At 40.7% G+C, this 19,284-nt stretch overlaps 1 protein-coding gene across 1 annotated transcript in view; it reads right to left on the minus strand.

Annotated features, from left to right (window-relative positions):
- The window catches only part of LOC126416112 (cadherin-99C), a 627,926-nt gene that overhangs the window by 71,612 nt on the left and 537,030 nt on the right, over positions 1-19,284 (minus strand). The window contains exons 14-17 of the mRNA XM_050083623.1: positions 18,997-19,137; positions 14,619-14,903; positions 13,554-13,727; positions 13,268-13,477 (exon numbers count right to left, since the gene is read on the minus strand). Of these exons, the coding sequence (XP_049939580.1) occupies positions 13,268-13,477; positions 13,554-13,727; positions 14,619-14,903; positions 18,997-19,137 (810 nt within the window). The remainder of the gene's footprint in view (positions 1-13,267; positions 13,478-13,553; positions 13,728-14,618; positions 14,904-18,996; positions 19,138-19,284) is intronic.

The following is a 19,284-nucleotide window of genomic DNA, read 5'->3' on the forward strand; positions in this document are numbered from 1 at the left end:
TTTTCTAATTTGGGCTTGTCAACGTGGCAACAGCAGCCAGCCCTGCGAACCTCACACTTCTGGTGATCATTCTGCTACAGGGGTTGCAGCAGACAAACAAGGTGTTGGTGGTATGGCTGGCAGGAATTACACACTCAACACCAGCAATGGCAGGACATCTGGCCCAAATCGATTCATTAGTGTGGAACATCAGAGCAAAGCCACCCCCTTTCCAAAGCTTCAACCACAAGCTGGGACTTCAGATGTGCCACATTGCATGCATGAAACAACGCTTCCTGGTTCATGGCATAACAGATGATTTTTGACTCCCAGGTTCATGTGGCAGCTGCCTGCCACAAGTCCTTCAACTGTAATAAACAGAAAGAATTATATCACAAATGGGTCATGAGGCTCCAGAGACTGTCATGGGAATGCGAATTCCAGTGCTCCTACCCCCAATGCAAACAATCATACACTTCCACACTATTTCAGGACACAGTGTCACTGCACTCATACGACGAAGCCTTGAGACAGTTGTTGAAGTTAAAAGATCCCATATTGGATGTTTGTTTACCAATTATAAGGGCATCTGCACAGTCTCTGCAATCACCTGCCTCCTTCCAGGATTCAGCATTAGCGTATGCCACTCGCCTCATCAGGAACAATCCATATATTAGGCATAGGGAACAGAAAATGAACTGACACACACAGACACTCAACTATCCTCAATAGTTACTAGTGTGTGTGCAGTGCTTAATCAGCCACCAATGCCAGCAGTGCTGTTTTCATTAAGTTAATTGTGCTCTTGTGGCAAAGCAAGTCACAAGGTGGAGATTTACTGGTCAGCCCCACCAATGGATGTGGATCGGATATTCTCCGATCCAGCTGAATCACCCACTGATGACAACATGCAAACAGTAATCCCCCATTCACAATGAAGGGTGTCAATTACAGTGTCTCGAGAGGGAGTCCCGGTTGTCTTCCAAATTGACACGGGCTCCTCAGCCACCATCACTGATTGGAAAACATATCAGAATGTTCAGTCACCACGATTACATCCTTTTGACACCCCACTTCACAGTTTCACTAATTACCTCATATCTGTGTCAGAATTTGCTATGCACAACTTCAATAATGAGCCACCACTCTCACAGCACAATTTTGGTGGTCACCTCCCATGGTGCTTCCAACTCTTTTGGTTTGGATCTACACTCCTGGAAATTGAAATAAGAACACCGTGAATTCATTGTCCCAGGAAGGGGAAACTTTATTGACACATTCCTGGGGTCAGATACATCACATGATCACACTGACAGAACCACAGGCACATAGACACAGGCAACAGAGCATGCACAATGTCGGCACTAGTACAGTGTATATCCACCTTTCGCAGCAATGCAGGCTGCTATTCTCTCATGGAGACGATCGTAGAGATGCTGGATGTAGTCCTGTGGAACGGCTTGCCATGCCATTTCCACCTGGCGCCTCAGTTGGACCAGCGTTCGTGCTGGACGTGCAGACCGCGTGAGACGACGCTTCATCCAGTCCCAAACATGCTCAATGGGGGACAGATCTGGAGATCTTGCTGGCCAGGGTAGTTGACTTACACCTTCTAGAGCACGTTGGGTGGCACGGGATACATGCGGACGTGCATTGTCCTATTGGAACAGCAAGTTCCCTTGCCGGTCTAGGAATGGTAGAACGATGGGTTCGATGACGGTTTGGATGTACCGTGCACTATTCAGTGTCCCCTCGACGATCAACAGTGGTGTACGGCCAGTGTATGAGATCGCTCCCCACACCATGATGCCGGGTGTTGGCCCTGTGTGCCTCGGTCGTATGCAGTCCTGATTGTGGCACTCACCTGCACGGCGCCAAACACGCATACGACCATCATTGGCACCAAGGCAGAAGCGACTCTCATCGCTGAAGACGACACGTCTCCATTCGTCCCTCCATTCACGCCTGTCGCGACACCACTGGAGGCGGGCTGCACGATGTTGGGGCGTGAGCGGAAGACGGCCTAACGGTGTGCGGGACCGTAGCCCAGCTTCATGGAGACGGTTGCGAATGGTCCTCGCCGATACCCCAGGAGCAACAGTGTCCCTAATTTGCTGGGAAGTGGCGGTGCGGTCCCCTACGGCCCTGCGTAGGATCCTACGGTCTTGGCGTGCATCCGTGAGTTGCTGCGGTCCGGTCCCAGGTCGACGGGCACGTGCACCTTCCGCCGACCACTGGCGACAACATCGATGTACTGTGGAGACCTCATGCCCCACGTGTTGAGCAATTCGGCGGTACGTCCACCCGGCCTCCCGCATGCCCACTATACGCCCTCGCTCAAAGTCCGTCAACTGCACATACGGTTCACGTCCACGCTGTCGCGGCATGCTACCAGTGTTAAAGACTGCGATGGAGCTCCGTATGCCACGGCAAACTGGCTGACACTGACGGCGGCGGTGCACAAATGCTGCGCAGCTAGCGCCATTCGACGGCCAACACCGCGGTTCCTGGTGTGTCCGCTGTGCCGTGCGTGTGATCATTGCTTGTACAGCCCTCTCGCAGTGTCCGGAGCAAGTATGGTGGGTCTGACACACCGGTGTCAATGTGTTCTTTTTTCCATTTCCAGGAGTGTATTTAATATATTAGGACTGGGAATTCATGACACTTCAGAGACTGTGAGGGCAGTTGGACAAACGGTGGATCGCATGGGCCTGTTAGACAAATTTCCGACTGTAATTTCCTGACGGGTGTCGAGAGTTTCAAACTTCGAGGCACATATTAACTTGCTACTGACAGTGACATCCAAATTCTTCAAGGCATGTAACATGGCATTTGCACTTAGAGAGAAGCTACACAGTGAATTATAATGTCTCCAGGACCAAGATATGCTCAGCCCAGTTACAAACAGTAGATGAGTAATGCGAATTGTGATAATGGAGCACTTTGTATTTGTCAGGACTTTAAGAGTAAATTCACAGACAGTGGAGAACTAACATCTCATTCCCAGGTTAGAAGAAATGGGCTGGAGGATGCCTATTTTCTAAGGTAGACCTTAAGATGCATATTTACAATTAACCTAGGACAAAGACCACACTCAGTGCTATTCATCAACACTTTGTTTGGACTGTATCGGTATAACTGCCTACGATTTGGAATAGCTAGTGCACTATCTATATTCCAAAGATACTGAAACGACTTAATCAAGGGCATACTGAGAACAGTGAATTATTTGGATGACGTTTTTGTTGTACCTACGTATGCTGCAGACCTTACGAAAAATCTTGAAAAACTTTTTTCAGTGTTTTTGCAAGTGAAACTCCACTGTAAAAGAGACAAGAGTGAATTTTTTGAGTGACACATATTCAGTGCCTCAGGAATCTGCCAAACTCAACAGTATGTGGGTGCCATTCAAAAGTTGTCAGTACCCAAGGACAGCTATCTGGCCAATTGAACTATTGCTGTCGGTCTAGTCCATGGGCGACAGTGCTCTCTAAATCCCTCCATCAGTTGCTTCACAAAAACTTCCCCTACAAATGATCGCCTGTGCATTCTGGGACCTGAAATTGCCACTGTTACAACTGACCTGCTTCACAGCATAGAACCCCAAACATCACCTCATAGTGGTGACTGATGTCTCGAATTTTGGCATGACACAGTTCTCTCCCATATAATGAATGGAGCAGAACAGCCCATCACATTTGCATGAAAGACATTAAATTTGGCTCAGAGCAACTACAGTGAAATTGAAAAGGAGGCCCTTGCCATCATTTTTGGAATAAAAAGTTTCATTACTATATGTACGGGCAGGAATTCAGCCTTCTTACAGACTTTAAATCACTCGCTGCTACCCTTACTGAGGATTTCAGTGGCCCTACTGACCAAAATGACAAGGCACCTACAAAGATGGGTCCTGTTTCTCTCTGCCTATACATATGATATCCAGTTCTGATCCACAACACAGCATGCCAACACCAATTTGACATCTCAGTTGCTAGTCGGGACCCTTGAGTTTGATGCTGATCTGGAGGAATGCTTCCCGTCAGTCACCAAATGTACAACTTGTCAAAGTAAGCACGCTGCCACACCCAATGCTATTTCAATTAGCCAACGACCTCCACTGCATGGTGCCACATCCAACTCAATTTTGTGGGCCCATTCCTAGGGGCTACCTGGTTCATAGCAGTAGATGCTGGCATGGGGTTTCCATTCATAACACAAATTACCTCCACGTTATTCACATTAAACTGAGTATGCCCCTCTCATAGCCCAGCTCCACCCCTGGACACACGAACACAGGTCTCTGTTACAGACCCGCAACCAACAGGGGTCCACCAATGACACCACGATCTGCGCCTTTACTGGAGGACATCACACCTGGGGTTACAGATCACAGACCATCCCAGTCAGTCAGTCCCATGAAAGAGGACCCCAGCCCAGCCAGAGCAGAGGACATGGACTTCACAAAAGATTCCAAGTCCTGTCTCCACCTTGCCACTTCTGTTTTGGGGGTAGGAATGTCATGATGCAACAGCTATGCTTCACCTCCGACACCACACCATGACAGCTCGGAGGACCAGCCTCATAGCAAAGTCAACAAAGGGCAGCAGCACCGGGCCATCCAAGACATTTGGCAGCACATGCATCCTAGAAGATGCACTCATGTGAAACTATCTTCTTCTGCTGAAGTTGCTAGGACAGTCATCGAAAACTTGCAGCTCTACACCGTGGGGAGTGACCCTCAAGAGCAGAATAATCACAGCCTATGACTGAGGATCACCACTGACATATCTCAGGACACCACAGCTCTGGTAATGGCCTCACTGCAAGGATCCACAACAGCATCTGATAGGCTCCCTGAAGAGTGGTAACTGGTGGTTGTTCCATATTTTGTCCAGGCTGCAGAGACTCTCTTTCAGATTCAAAAACATTTCACTGCTTGTTCAGCAGAACTTTAACTTTGTGTTAAGCAGAGCTTTAACTTTGTGACAGACTTTGAAACATGTTGCTGCTTGCTTGTAACAAAGCAGATGGATTTCACCCTTCTTGTGTTTTTCTTCTCCCCAGTTATTTTTATTTTTATTCTTTTGCAAATATCTTCGAGATTATCACTTACGTGGCATGTGCACAGTATACCAGAAATGTTGGCTATTAACTTATGGCTTAGCCAATTTTATTATTAATTGCATTATTTTGATTAATTGGAATTCATAAATGTAATGAGATTATCTAAAAATACCAATAATATACAACTTTGTTATCATTGTTCCTATGTAAACATGTACGCAATTGTTAATTTTCAGATAAAGTAGGTCAGAAGTATACTTAGATAACTGAAACATATATTTAGCTAATGCTTGAAACGTGTTCATAACTTTTGCCTTCATTTAGTTTCAAGGTAATTAGCATTCTTAGTTAAAATATTGTTATTGCAATAGAATACCATACTTTGACAAACTAGACAGAGGAATTTACCTTGAAGTCTTCAGTCAAACCAATCTTACTCCACTATTCAGGTATTGAAAAATAGAAATCTTTAATCGTAATTTATAAAAATTGTGCAAACAACAGTAGCTGAATGTATTGCTAATTACTGTAATCTTGTAAAGGATCGGCTGCTAGAAGCCATTGTAATAAGTCTGGGAGGTTACGAAATGAGCAACATCTATGTCTAAATATGTACTGCAGGTGATTTAGTAAAAATTTAGTAAAAATCCATTTCCACAGTCCCCTATTGAACTTAAGCCATGCTTCTGTTATTATAGAGTCACTCTATGTTCATGAGACTGTGTCAGTTGTCAGACTGTGAATAAATGTGTTACATGCCACCTGACTTTCCATGTCGGTTATCTCTGGGGCACAGGATATAGCAATGGCAATGTCAAATGTGATCCAAGGTAATGTGATAGCACGACTGCAGTTCGAGATATGCTGGTGTTTGAGGAAGGAGGTAGCAGTATAGAATAAAACATTTGATATCATATGCTTCCAAAGTGCCAAAGTGTTATTGGTTATAGAGATGCAACTGTTTACAGAAATAATAACTGTTTATTTTATGTGTCTGTATTCTGGCTTTTATCATCTGTCACTTTTGTGCTGAAGTCCAAGCTGTGCTTCAGATTACATTTTTCACCTCCAACCACAGAGTACCCGATTCTTGAGTGATTACTCATGTTTTCACTAAACTGTCTGAGAGTGGCGCAGTGCTCGGCAGTGATATTTCACTTGAGTGCGCAAAGGACCAGAGTGTGGCTAAGGCAGAAGATATTCTTCAGTTGGTAAAATGTGATCCTTCAACAAGCACACACTGAATTTCTACACATGCTGGTATTCCACAAATGAGAATGTGGAAGACATTAATATGATCAAACCTCTGTCCTTGTTATTCACAGTGAATTTGACACCTTAGAGAATGGATAAAAGTAGATGTTTGGAATTTTGCTGCCAGATAATTGCAGATTGACAAAAAAACATTAAAAATAATGAATCGTCTTTCATTTGTGGCCGTGTAAATAGCACTCATAGCTCACATTGATGGTCCAACAAAAACACATGTGCCAATGTGGAGAAACATTTTCGAGAATGCTTCTCTGTAAATATGTGGTGTTCTATGATAGATGACTGATTGAGTGTGTCATGTTACTGTACTATGTTATAGGGACCCATTATTAAGACTCTCCCAAAAATGAGCATCTGGCATTACTGGAAGAGGCACCTTTGGCTCTGAGGATGGACACATTCTTCCTGCAAGATGGAGGCCTTGAGCATTCTAGTCATGAGGTGAGATGCCATCCAAATGTAACATTTCTGGAAGATGGATAGACATTTCTCAGCCACCAAGGTCTGCAGAACTTACCTGTTTATATTTTTGCCTGTGGAGATGGTCAAAAGGTGAAGCCTACAAAGAAACGCTAAATGCAAGAGACAAACTGATCACTCTTATTATGAATGCCGCTTCCTCCAAAAAAGAATGCCAAAATGACTACAGGAGCACTACAAGTGTTGTTGTTGAGAGAATTCCCAAGCATAATGAACTCAGAGGTACAATTTATGAAAACCAACTTTGAATTTAATCATTTACTCTCCCATGAAAACATGGACCTTGCCATTGTTGGGGAGGCTTGCGTGCCTCAGCGATGCAAATCTCGTACCGTAGGTGCAACCACAACGGAGGGGTATCTGTTGAGAGGCCAGACAAATGTGTGGTTCCTGAAGAGTGGCAGCGGCCTTTTCAGCACTTGCAAGGGCAACAGTCTGAATGATTGACCGATCTGGCCTTGTAACACTAACCAAAATGGCCTTGTTGTGCTGGTACTGTGAACGGCTGAAAGCAAGGGGAAACTACGGCCGTAATTTTTCCCGAGGGCATGCAGCTTTACTGTATGGTTAAATAATAATGACGTCCTCTTGGGTAAAATATTCCAGAGGTAAAATAGTCCCCCATTCGGATCTCCAGGCGGGGACTACTCAAGAGGATGTCGTTATCAGGAGAAAGAAAACTGGCATTCTACGGATCGGAGCGTGGAATGTCAGATCCCTTAATCGGGCAGGTAGGTTAGAAAATTTAAAAAGGGAAATGGAAAGGTTAAAGTTAGATATAGTGGAAATTAGTGAAGTTCGGTGGCAGGAGGAACAAGACTTCTGGTCAGGTGACTACAGGGTTATAAACACAAAGTCAAATAGGGGTAATGCAGGAGTAGGTTTAATAATGAGTGGGAAAATAGGAATGCGGGTAAGCTACTACAAACAGTGTAGTGAACACATTATTGTGGGAAAGATAGACACGAAGCCCACAGCTACTACAGTAGTGCAAGTTTATATGCCAACTAGCTCTGCAGATGACGAAGAAATTGATGAAATTTATGGTGGGATAAAATAAATTATTCAGGTAGTGAAGGGAAACGAAAATTTAATAGTCATGGGTGACTGGAATTCGGTAGTAGGAAAAGGGAGAGAAGGAAACGTAGTAGGTGAATTTGGATTGGGGCTAATAAATGAAAGAGGAAGCCGCCTGATAGAATTTTGCACAGAGCACAACTTAATAATAGCTAACACTTGGTTCAAGAATCATAAAAGAAGGTTGTATACATGGAAGAATCCTGGAGCTACTAAAAGGTATTAGATAGATTATATAATGGTGAGGCAGAGATTTAGGAACCAGGTTTCAAATTGTAAGACATTTACAGGGGTAGATGTGGACTCTGACTACAATCTATTGGTTATGAACTGTAGATTAAAACTGAAGAAATTGCAAAAAGGTGGGAATTTAAGGAGATGGGACCTGGATAAACTGACTAAACCAGAGATTGTACAGAGTTTCAGGGAGAGCATAAGGGAACAATTGACAGGAATGGGAGAAAGAAATACAATAGAACAAGAATGGGTAGCTCTGAGGGATGAAGTAGTGAAGGCAGCAGAGGATCAAGTAGGTAAAAAGACGAGGGCTAGTAGAAATCCTAGGGTAACAGAAGAAATATTGAATTTAATTGATGAAAGGAGAAAATATAAAAATACAGTAAATGAAGCAGGCAAAAAGGAATATAAACGTCTCAAAAATGAGATTGACAGGAAGTGTAAAATGGTTAAGCAGGGATGGCTACAGGACAAATGTAAGGATGTAGAGGCTTATCTCACTAGGGGTACTATAGATACTGCCTACAGGAAAATTAAAGAGACCTTTGGAGATAAGAGAACCACTTGCATGAACATCAAGAGCTCAGATGGAAACTCAGTTCTAAGCAAAGAAGGGAAAGCAGGAAGGTGGAAGGAGTATATAGAGGGTCTATACAAGGGTGATGTACTTGAGGACAATATTCTGGAAATGGAAGAGGATGTAGATGAAGATGAAATGGGAGATACGATACTGCATGAAGAGTTTGACAGAGCACTGAAAGACCTGAGTCAAAACAAGGCCCCGGGAGTAGACAACATTCCATTAGAACTACTGATGGCCTTGGGAGAGCCAGTCATGACAAAACTCTACCATCTGGTGAGCAAGATGTATGAAATACCCTCAGACTTCAAGAAGAATATAATAATACCAATTCCAAAGAAAGCAGGTGTTGACAGATGTGAAAATTACCAAACTATCAGTTTAATAAGTCACAGCTGCAAAATACTAACGCGAATTCTTTACAGACGAATGGAAAAACTAGTAGAAGCCGACCTCGGGGAAGATCAGTTTGGATTCCATAGAAATGTTGGAACACGTGAGGCAATACTAACCCTACGACTTATCTTAGAAGCTAGATTAAGTGAGGGCAAACCTGCATTTCTAGCATTTGTAGACTTAGTGAAAGCTTTTGACAATGTTGACTGGAATACTCTCTTTCAAATTCTGAAGGTGGCAGGGGTAAAATACAGGGAGCGAAAGGCTATTTACAATTTGTACGGAAACCAGATGGCAGTTACAAGAGTCGAAGGACATGAAAGGGAAGCAGTGGTTGGGAAGGGAGTGAGACAGGGTTGTAGTCTCTCCCCAATGTTATTCAATCTGTATATTGAGCAAGCAGTGAAGGAAACAAAAGAAAAATTTGGAGTCGGTATTAAAATCCATGGAGAAGAAGTAAAAACTTTGAGGTTCGCCGATGACATTGTAATTCTGTCAGAGAGAGCAAAGGACTTGGAAGAGCAGTTGAACAGAATGGATAGTGTCTTGAAAGGAGGATATAAGATGAACATCCACAAAAGCAAAACGAGGATAATGGAATGTAGTCGAATTAAGTCGGGTGATGCTGAGGGAATTAGATTAGGAAATGAGACACTTAAAGTAGTAAAGGAGTTTTTCTCTTTGGGGTGCAAAATAACTGATGATGGTCAAAGTAGAGAGGATATAAAATGTAGACTGGCAATGGCAAGGAAAGCGTTTCTGAATAAGAGAAATTTGTTAACATCGAGTATAGATTTAAGTGTCAGGAAGTTGTTTCTGAAAGTATTTGTATGGAGTGCAGCCATGTATGGAAGTGAAACATGGACGATAAATAGTTTGGACAAGAAGAGAATAGAAGCTTTTGAAATGCGGTGCTACAGAAGAATGCTGAAGATTAGATGGGTAGATCACATAACTAATGAGGAAGTATTGAATAGGATTGGGGAGAACAGAAGTTTGTGGCACAACTTGACTAGAAGAAGGGATCGGTTGGTAGGACATGTTCTGAGGCATCAAGGGATCGCCAATTTAGTATTGGAGGGCAGTGTGGAGGGTAAAAATCGTAGAGGGAGACCAAGAGATGAATACACTAAGCAGATTCAGAAGGATGTAGGTTGCAGTAGGTACAGGGAGACGAAGAATCTTGCGCAGGATAGAGTAGCATGGAGAGCTGCATCAAACCAGTCTCAGGACTGAAGACCACAACAACAACAACAACCCTTGTTTAACACCTTCTGTGTTTATTGGTTTGGGTTACATTCTAACAGCTACATCCCTGTAATCAATAGCTACATCTCTGTAGCCAATAAAAGTCAGATACATGTTACATGAAAGCCTTTATTTGAATAGGTCTATACTAGCACCTTCTGATATTTTTTGTTCCTCTTGAAATGCCCTGTATATTAGTAAGCGAGTGGATAACACTTGCAGTCATCCTAAGAGGCCGTCCTCTTACATGCAGGGACATGACATCATTAGAGATATACGAAGCGAGGTGCTGCAGCAGCCAGACAGACACTGGATTCACATTCAGGAGGATGGCAGTTCAAATCCTCATTTATGTTTTCTGAGGACTCCTTAAACTGCTTAAGTCAAACTGTGGGAATGTTTCCTTTCAAAACAACACAGTTAATTTTCTTACCCAATCTTTGATTTTAAACTAATCATCAATCAGACATCAGACATTAATCTTCCTTTTCATTAGAACCTAGTTAGAAATTTTAAAGACCCTTTCAGATGATCAGCAGCTGGTGCAAAGACTGGTAGCTACTGTAGCTCTAAACATAAACATGTATACTGTAATGTACGTAAATAGGTGAAAAGATTGTACATAATTTGACTACAGAATAGTGACCTGTTACAACGTCAACAATCTAGGAGTATCAGTCGAGAGCAGTTTAAAGTTGATTGACACACAATTCCAGCCATGGGGAAGGCAGATACCAAAACTGGAATACTGTCCTTGCCAGATTGTATCAACAGAAAAGAGGCAAAAGATTCAGAGAAGTGGGCAGAGTTCTTCGTGAGTTTGTTTAGTCATCCCTGCTCTGCAGTGTATGATATTAAAAGAAAGACATTGCACATCACGGAAAAACTTACAACATTGTGGGGAGGCTTGGGTGTCTCGTACTAATAGCCATACCTTAAGTGCAACCACAGTGTGATTGTATCTGCAGAGAGGCAACAGGCATGGTTCCTGATGAGGGGCAGTGGCTCTTTCAGTTGTTACAGGGGCAACAGTCTGAACGGTTGACTGATCTGACCTTGTAACTTCAGATAACATGTCCTGCTGTGCTGCTACTGCAAATTCTTAGGTAATCACAGCCCTTTTTTCTGAGAGCATGTATCTTTACCCTTGGAGACATATAAGAACACTCAAGGCCATACTGACCCTACAACTTATGTTAGATGACATGTTAAAGAAAGCCAAACCTACATTTGTAAAATTTATAGTTTTAGGGAAAGTTTTTGAAGACGTTGACTGGAATGCATTATTTGAAATTGTGAAGGTATCAGGGACAAACTACAGGTATAAAAATAATTAACACCTTGTACAGAAACCAGATAGCAGTTGTAAGCACTGAAGGTTGTGAAAGGGAAGCCGTAATTGAGAAGAGAGTGAGACAGCCTATTCCTGATGTTATTCAGGATGTACACAGAACAAGCAGTGAAGCAAACCAGGGAGAAATTTGAAAACTGAAATGAAGTTAATGGAGAAGAAACAAAAACTTTAATGATTGCTGATGACACTGTGATTCTTTCAGACTGCAAGAGATTTGGAAGAACAGTTGAATGGAATGGATACGGTCTTGAAAAGAGATTATAAGATGAACATCGACAAAAGTAAAACCATGGTAATGAAGCTTAACTGAATGAAATGAGGTGAAGCTGAATGGGAAATGAGACAATAAAACGAGGTGAAGCTGAATGGGAAATGAGACAATAAAACTAGTAGACAATTTTTGCTATTTGGGCAGAAAAATAACTGATGATGGCCCAAAGTAGAGAGGATATAAATGAAGACTGGCAATAGTATCTCTGAAAAAGAAGAATTTGTTATCTCCTATCACTATCAAAAATAGATTTACATGTTAGAGGTCCTTTCTGAAGGTGTAGCCTTGAATAGAAATAAAACAAAAACTTTTGAAATGTAGTGCTCTTGAAAAACGCTGAAAATTAGATGGGGAGATCAAGTAACGAACCAGAAAGTACCGAGTAAAATTGGGGAAAAACGTTTATGGCACACCTTGGCTAAAAGAAGAGATAAGTTGATAGGATACATCAAGGAGTTGTCCATACAGTAATGAAACGGTTTCTGTTTGGGGTGGTGGTGGTGGTGGGGGGTGAGGGCTATGAATGTAGGGAGGGACTAAGGCTCGAATACAGTCACCAGCTTCAAACGGATGCAGGTTGTGGTAGTTATGCAGATAGTAAAAGACTTGCACCGGATAGAACAGCATTGAGAGCTGCATCAAACGAGTCTTCAGGCTGAAAACAACAACAAAAACAACACAGAGGGAAAATGATGGTGGTACACTATGTACCCACTGCCAAAGACTAAGGAGCAATCTGCAAAGCACAGATTTGTAAGTACCTATCCACTTGTTTGACCTTGTTTCTCTCTGCTGCACAATATGGGGCTGTCATTATTTTTACTGATGAGAGTCTTCTACTGTTATATTGCCCCACAAAAATTTTCTGTTTTCATTACTGGATTTATTATCTTGGTGAAGACTGTTCTTTTACATGTTAATGTACTGCCAGGATGATCAATTAACAAATGCTAAATTTCATCACTGATAAGTTGCATTTTACTCCATAAATTTGGTTACTGTTACTGACTGTTCACATTTACAGCATTCCATGTGTGTGTGCAGAGGGGCAAAGATAGAAAGTAGACTTTCATTTCAGCACAACCATTAAAATACATGTAGTCAATTTAAACACTACTGAAGTCTAAAAAGTGACCCGCAGTACAAAAATAGCAGCATAGTGACTTTCTTGTAGTATGTGGAAACTAAATTAAAAATTGTTAATATGTAATTTATATGGGCAATGCCCTCATTTTTATATTAGAACATTTTCTTGAGTGTAAGAAGCAATTCACATTGGTTTTTTATAAAATGAATAGGTAATATTTACCTCAACATTGACAATCACTCTGGTTGTGTCACCTGGCCGATTTCCCGGATTTTCCAATGTTCCGATGACAAGGATATATTGACTTTCTCTCTCATAATCCAATCCACGTAAAGTTCTAATAACACCAGTTTTCTGATCAATTGAAAATAATTCAGCTGGTCCTTGTCTGATAATGTAAGTTATTTTTTGATTCGTATCTGGATCATCAGCCTGGAAATACCATATCATTAGAATAGGTGCAAGGATTTTTAACCTCTTTTGTCAACTAAGGAAGTTATGGATTTACCTTGACTTGGGTAACCATGTAATCTGGAACATTTTCAGGGACCCTTGCCTCATAGCTCAGTAAATGGAATATTGGCAATTCATCGTCAATATCCACCACCTGGACTGTGACAGTCGCTGTTGCCAAGCGAGGATCTGGTGCCCCATCTTTTGCAGTCACAACAAACTTATAGTCCTGAAAATAAAAGTAAGCTCAAGGAATCACACACCTGTTGAAGTACAATTTTGTAAGATATTTTGTAAGCACTCCAAACAGTCACAACATTTGTGACTCAGTTCATTAGTAACTAATTTAAGGTGCTTCAAAAATAATATGCTTCTGACTCAATAATTGGTGAAACCATAAAAATACAGAAAATATCACTGAAGTATATAATGCAATTGTTAGAGCTTGGTAGCTCGAAAACCTGAGATACCCACTTCTCTTCCCCAACCACCTTCCCCCACCCTTCCCCCTCACCAGCTCACTAAAAGCAGCACAAATAATTTCACCCCCCCCCCCCCAATTCCTCGCAAGTTCAGCTTTCAATTATTACACATAACCACTGTTAAGAGCAGGTTGTTGAATATCAGTTTATTTCTTGTTATATGTTATTATGAATAAGGTTTGTAACTAATCTAGTCTAAAACCTTCTTGAACAATCAGAGCCTGCTACAGACCACTGCCAGGAACTATTTGTTAATAATGAAAGCATATCATGTTACATACAAATTTAATACTGTACATGACTTGTTTCTCCATACTACATCATCTTTTATCAACACATGGACTGCAAAAGTGAACCTTCTTTTATGCTGTGTACACTGTGAGTCCTGTTCATCCTTTTTAAGCAATTACTGGCTTCACTTATAAATACTAAGATGGTCAGCTAAAACTGACATATCAATCTGAATACTTTACCTGGCTTCCTACATTACCTCAATGTGATGATAATAGAGTTGGACAAGTACAATGAGTAAATTAGTTTGTATGGAAAAGATGAGACAGTTACAAACATGATCTATTCTGTGTGAAAGGCAGCAACACATACAAATGATACTTAACATAATTGTACCAATGGCTTACCCTCTGTTTCTCATAATCAAGTGCAGTTTTTGTCCGAATTTCACCAGTCATAGCATCAATTGCAAATGGTATCTCATCAGGAACAGAATAGTACACAACTGCATTCTGGCCCTCATCTGCATCAGTGGCAAGCACACTCCCAACTTTGGCATTATTTTCTCCTTCCCGCACTCTAAACAGATACGGCAGATTCTGAAACTCTGGATTTTTGTCATTTATGTCTGTCACTTTTATGCTGATCAGTGCTGTGCTTGATAGTCCTCCTGTATCCTCTGCCTTAACTACCTGAAATTGAAAATAACTCTCTGTCAGTTCAAATGTGTGATGTAAACAAATAATTTGTCTCGTAAGTATTGTGACATTAAATTTTAAAAATCTGAAATATTAATCTTGAATTTTGGGTAGGGTGTTGATTTTTTACTGTAGGCATCATTTAAGAAGGGATTTTTTGAAACTCCACCCCTAAGGGGGTGAAATAGGTGTTGAAAGCTTTTTTGAAAAAAAAAGTCACTATTAAGGGAATTTTCAATTTAAAGCTATGAAAACTGAATAAAAAAATGAATAAAAGAAATAACTGTTTCAGCAGTTTTGGAAACTCATTCCCTGAGGGCATGTAATAGGGGTTTAAAAGTTTCAGAAAAAATTTCTCCTATTTAAAAAACAGTTGTAGGTTGCACACTGTTCTTCATTAACTCTACAAGGATTGTTTAACCTGGACAGGGCATCATCAGGTCACCTTAAAATATAAGGTGAGGATGAAATTATAATTAATTCAGTCTGGTGCTATCCTGGATTACTATAAAGGCAAAATAAGCTTCAAACACCAAATGAATAAAATTACATAAAGAAAAGTCACATAACTCATGTTAAAGATTCAAAAATTTTCTGATAAAAAGCAACTGTCAAAGAAGATATGACACCGAATAAAACATACAAAAATACGACCTACATATTAAAAAGTAATAGATAAAAGCACCAGGATCAGGCATGAGTAGAGAATGAAGAAGAAACCTCAAAAAGTATATTGCTTCGTGTGGAGGTGGGGACAGGTGTAGCAGCACAGAACTAGATCTCGTGCACAAACTGTAAACACAGCTGTACACTAGAAAGGTGACAAAGGGCCATCCGTATTCACATAGTGCATACATATGAATGATAGGAGCTCATGCAAAATATTGTGCTAGTAGAAATGACAGTGTACAGTGTGATAATGGTGTAACATTCAATTAGTAGTGGATAAACTGAGAAATTAATAAAAACATAATAGGGCCTTTGGAAATACATACAATGCAGAATATGCTAGATCAAAAACTATGTACAGAGACACAGAAAATCCTTATGCTCAAATACAGTTTAAAAGAATAATGAAATGAGCTTTTGGCATCATTGGCCGGGAGGCCCCTTGTGGGTCAGGTCCGGCCGCCTTGGTGCAAGTCTTATTACATTCGACGCCACATCGGGCGACCTGTGCACCGGATGGGGATGAAATGATGAAGAAGACAACACAACACCCAGTCCCTGAACGGAGAAAATCCCCGACCCATCTGGGAATCGAACCCGGGCCCGTAGGACGGTAATCCGTCACGTGGACCACTCAGCTATCGGGGCGGACTAAAAGAATAATGAAGTAAATTATGTAGAGCAATAAAAGAAAGATTAGACTACAAATATAAGGCAAAAAAGTAACAATGCTAAGACCAATTCCCTGGCAATAAAAGATTAAAAACTAATATATCATTAAAAAAATAAAAAAAAAAAATAAAAAATCATACAATCATATAAAATCTGATTTGTGCCAGCTAACTGATCATTGAGTAACATATCCTTCTTAGCATATGAATATCATCAAGAAGACTAGGTCTCCTTCCTTGGGGAGCATGGTGTGAATCTTTAAGTTCCTAAGTGCAGGTGGCTAGTGGACCCTGGATTTAAGGTGCTCAGTGAAAGAGGAATTATGCTTACTGGTAATCTGCCCCTTCTTAGTGAGTAAATGCTCCTGAAACCTTATTTTAAAAGCCCTTCCCACTTGGACAATGTCCAAAAGAATGAACATCACATGGAATCTGCAACTGTAAAACATATTATGTAAAGTGAAGGTGGCCGGGGGAGAAAGGAAAAGGACAGGGAAGGAACTGGCGAATGTGAATCAACTGAGGAGCGTGCCGAGATAGTCCTTGCATTTGTGATTAACACTGTGTCTGAGTGGTGCAGCAGTTAACACATGTGCCTTGTAAGCAGAAGATCCCATGTTTCAGTACCAGTCCATCACACATTATAATTTGTCACTGCTGATTCTGCATAAAGTCTCAATCCAGCTTGTATCATTGGTCCCTTTCCTTCTCTTTCCTTTTTCCCCCCTCCATCTTCAATTTATGCAATGTTGTGGATGTATTGATACTGAATTTTGTTAGAGGTGGTATACACTATTCTTATATTTTGACCACCAAAGAGTTTAACTGCAGTGTAGAACACATTACCTAAAAATGAAAGCTTCGAAAACCTGTAATTTTAAGGTGCGGACTGAGAGTGAATTCTTGGTCACTTGGTGATTTTTTTGCATGTATAATTTCTCAATGATGGAGGGGCTGTAGCCATTGCAAAAAAGCAACATATTTCAGGTCTTCCAGTTCCCTTGTAATAGATTCTACATTGTGCAATTTCTGTGATACAGTGTTTCATAGATCTGAAGTAACTCATCTTGTACTTATACAGATGACACGATGTAGCATGTATAACAGAGTCCCTTGTAGGAAGCTTACTATAAATGTCAAATTTGATGACATGATTAATGAGACAAGGCTACAAATCAAAGAAGTTGAGAATACCAGTGCTATTGATGACTTCATGTGTAAAGATCATTCCTTCGCCATCAAAAACAATTATTATCTTACCTACATATCACCAGTAAAAGCAGTGTTTTTTTTTTTTTTTTTTTTTTTTTTTTAATGGTGGGGGACCTGGGCGAAATGGTCACACTCAACTAATTCATGAATATATCAGCAAGAAACCCTGCAAAATGATTACCCATGGCCAACTGACTGCTTATAAAATTTGTTATTAAAAATGAAGTAATTTTATGAAGTTAAGAGCCGAAGAAGAGCTATAACCTCCACAGTTTCATTGGTGCATAGATGTCAGTGTCAAAGGTCATCCTGAATAATTGAAATAAGTCTCTTCTACTGGAATGTTTGTATCTAATTTTTTTTATATCAAGCGACAGTAAAGTGTAGCCGTGAGGAAAAGATTTTCTATGTAAGAGTTGTAAAAGTTCCTTTCTTTCAGAAATGGCAAAATTGTCATGAAATGTGAAGTCATTGTGAATCAGCTGAAGAAAATATTTAGAATTGGGTTGCCTGTGTTCCCAATCCCATTAATAACAGGATCTGTAGGTATATCCATCTTGTGAGTCTTTATTTGTGCACACATGTTTGGGGCCTTAGGATTTATCAGTCTAAATTTGAGTAAGAGGTCAGGGGGGATGATATGTGCACATCCATCAAAGCAAGCCTTAAGCTCTTCAGCACAGGGAATCAGTAGGATCATAATCTATTTTACAAATATCATTGCTGCAGAAAAACCATTGGGTTTTATTAATGTAGTCATTTTTATAAACAACAACAGTGGTGTTTCTCCGGCCTTGGCAGTAAGAGAGAGTGGTCATGCATGTGATAGTTGTGCTAGAATGAATATGTGTATATATATATATATATATGTGTGTGTGTGTGTGTGTGTGTGTGTGTGTGTGTGTGTGTGTGATCATCTAAGGCCCCTTGGATGACAGTTCAATTGTTTAGCGACCTTTTTGTAGTGCATGTCTGTAACTCAACATCTCCACTATATGGTGAGAAGCAATCTATCTTTTTGACAATACTGTCATTATCCCATACCAGAGTTTCCATTGTTTGACAGTGGTATTCTCTTTGACAGACAGGACTATGATGGTATTATCTGAGTGAAGCCTTTTTTATAATACATGCCAGAATCATACAGTCTTTATTATCATATTTATCGCATGTGGCCATCCCAGTAAGTTCACCGGCTTTACAAGCAATCAGATTTGTTATGAGTTGAAGCATCAAGGGCGATTATAATGTTTGTTACTGTCTATTCATTTCTAACTGAAAACACCATCCATTTGGTTGACAACACGCTCCACAAAGGGAAAGTAGGCCCAGTTCCCTTATCCCACTGATATGCAGGATGACAATAAATTTTCCGAAGAATTCCTGTTAATAATTTGAGCATTCACAGTTGTTGCTCTATGAACATTTGGAAGTATCATAAATTCTGACTCATCCCACAACACTGAAGGCTCTGCTATGTGATGAGATCTAGGAGACATAATGAATGAATATATGAATAAAAGTAAGAAACATACCAGCTGGTATCTTGTGAGTTCCTCTCTGTCTAACTTTCGTATGACAGTGATTACTCCAGTCCGGTCTCCAATGGCAAACTGCCGTAGATCATTGCCCGATATGATAGAATATGTGACTGGGTCCTTTTCAGGGTCATTTGCCTGAAAATATGTACAAAATTATTACAAAAAATAATTCACTAATTTTAACTGCATTACACACTTGTATTGCAGTGGAGTTTGTCAGATATTTCATAAGCTTTCTGAATTCATATCCTCACATAAAATTATGTATTTCATAGAAAACGT

Source organism: Schistocerca serialis, chromosome 8, assembly GCF_023864345.2.
Source record: "Schistocerca serialis cubense isolate TAMUIC-IGC-003099 chromosome 8, iqSchSeri2.2, whole genome shotgun sequence".
Taxonomy (NCBI): domain Eukaryota; kingdom Metazoa; phylum Arthropoda; class Insecta; order Orthoptera; family Acrididae; genus Schistocerca; species Schistocerca serialis.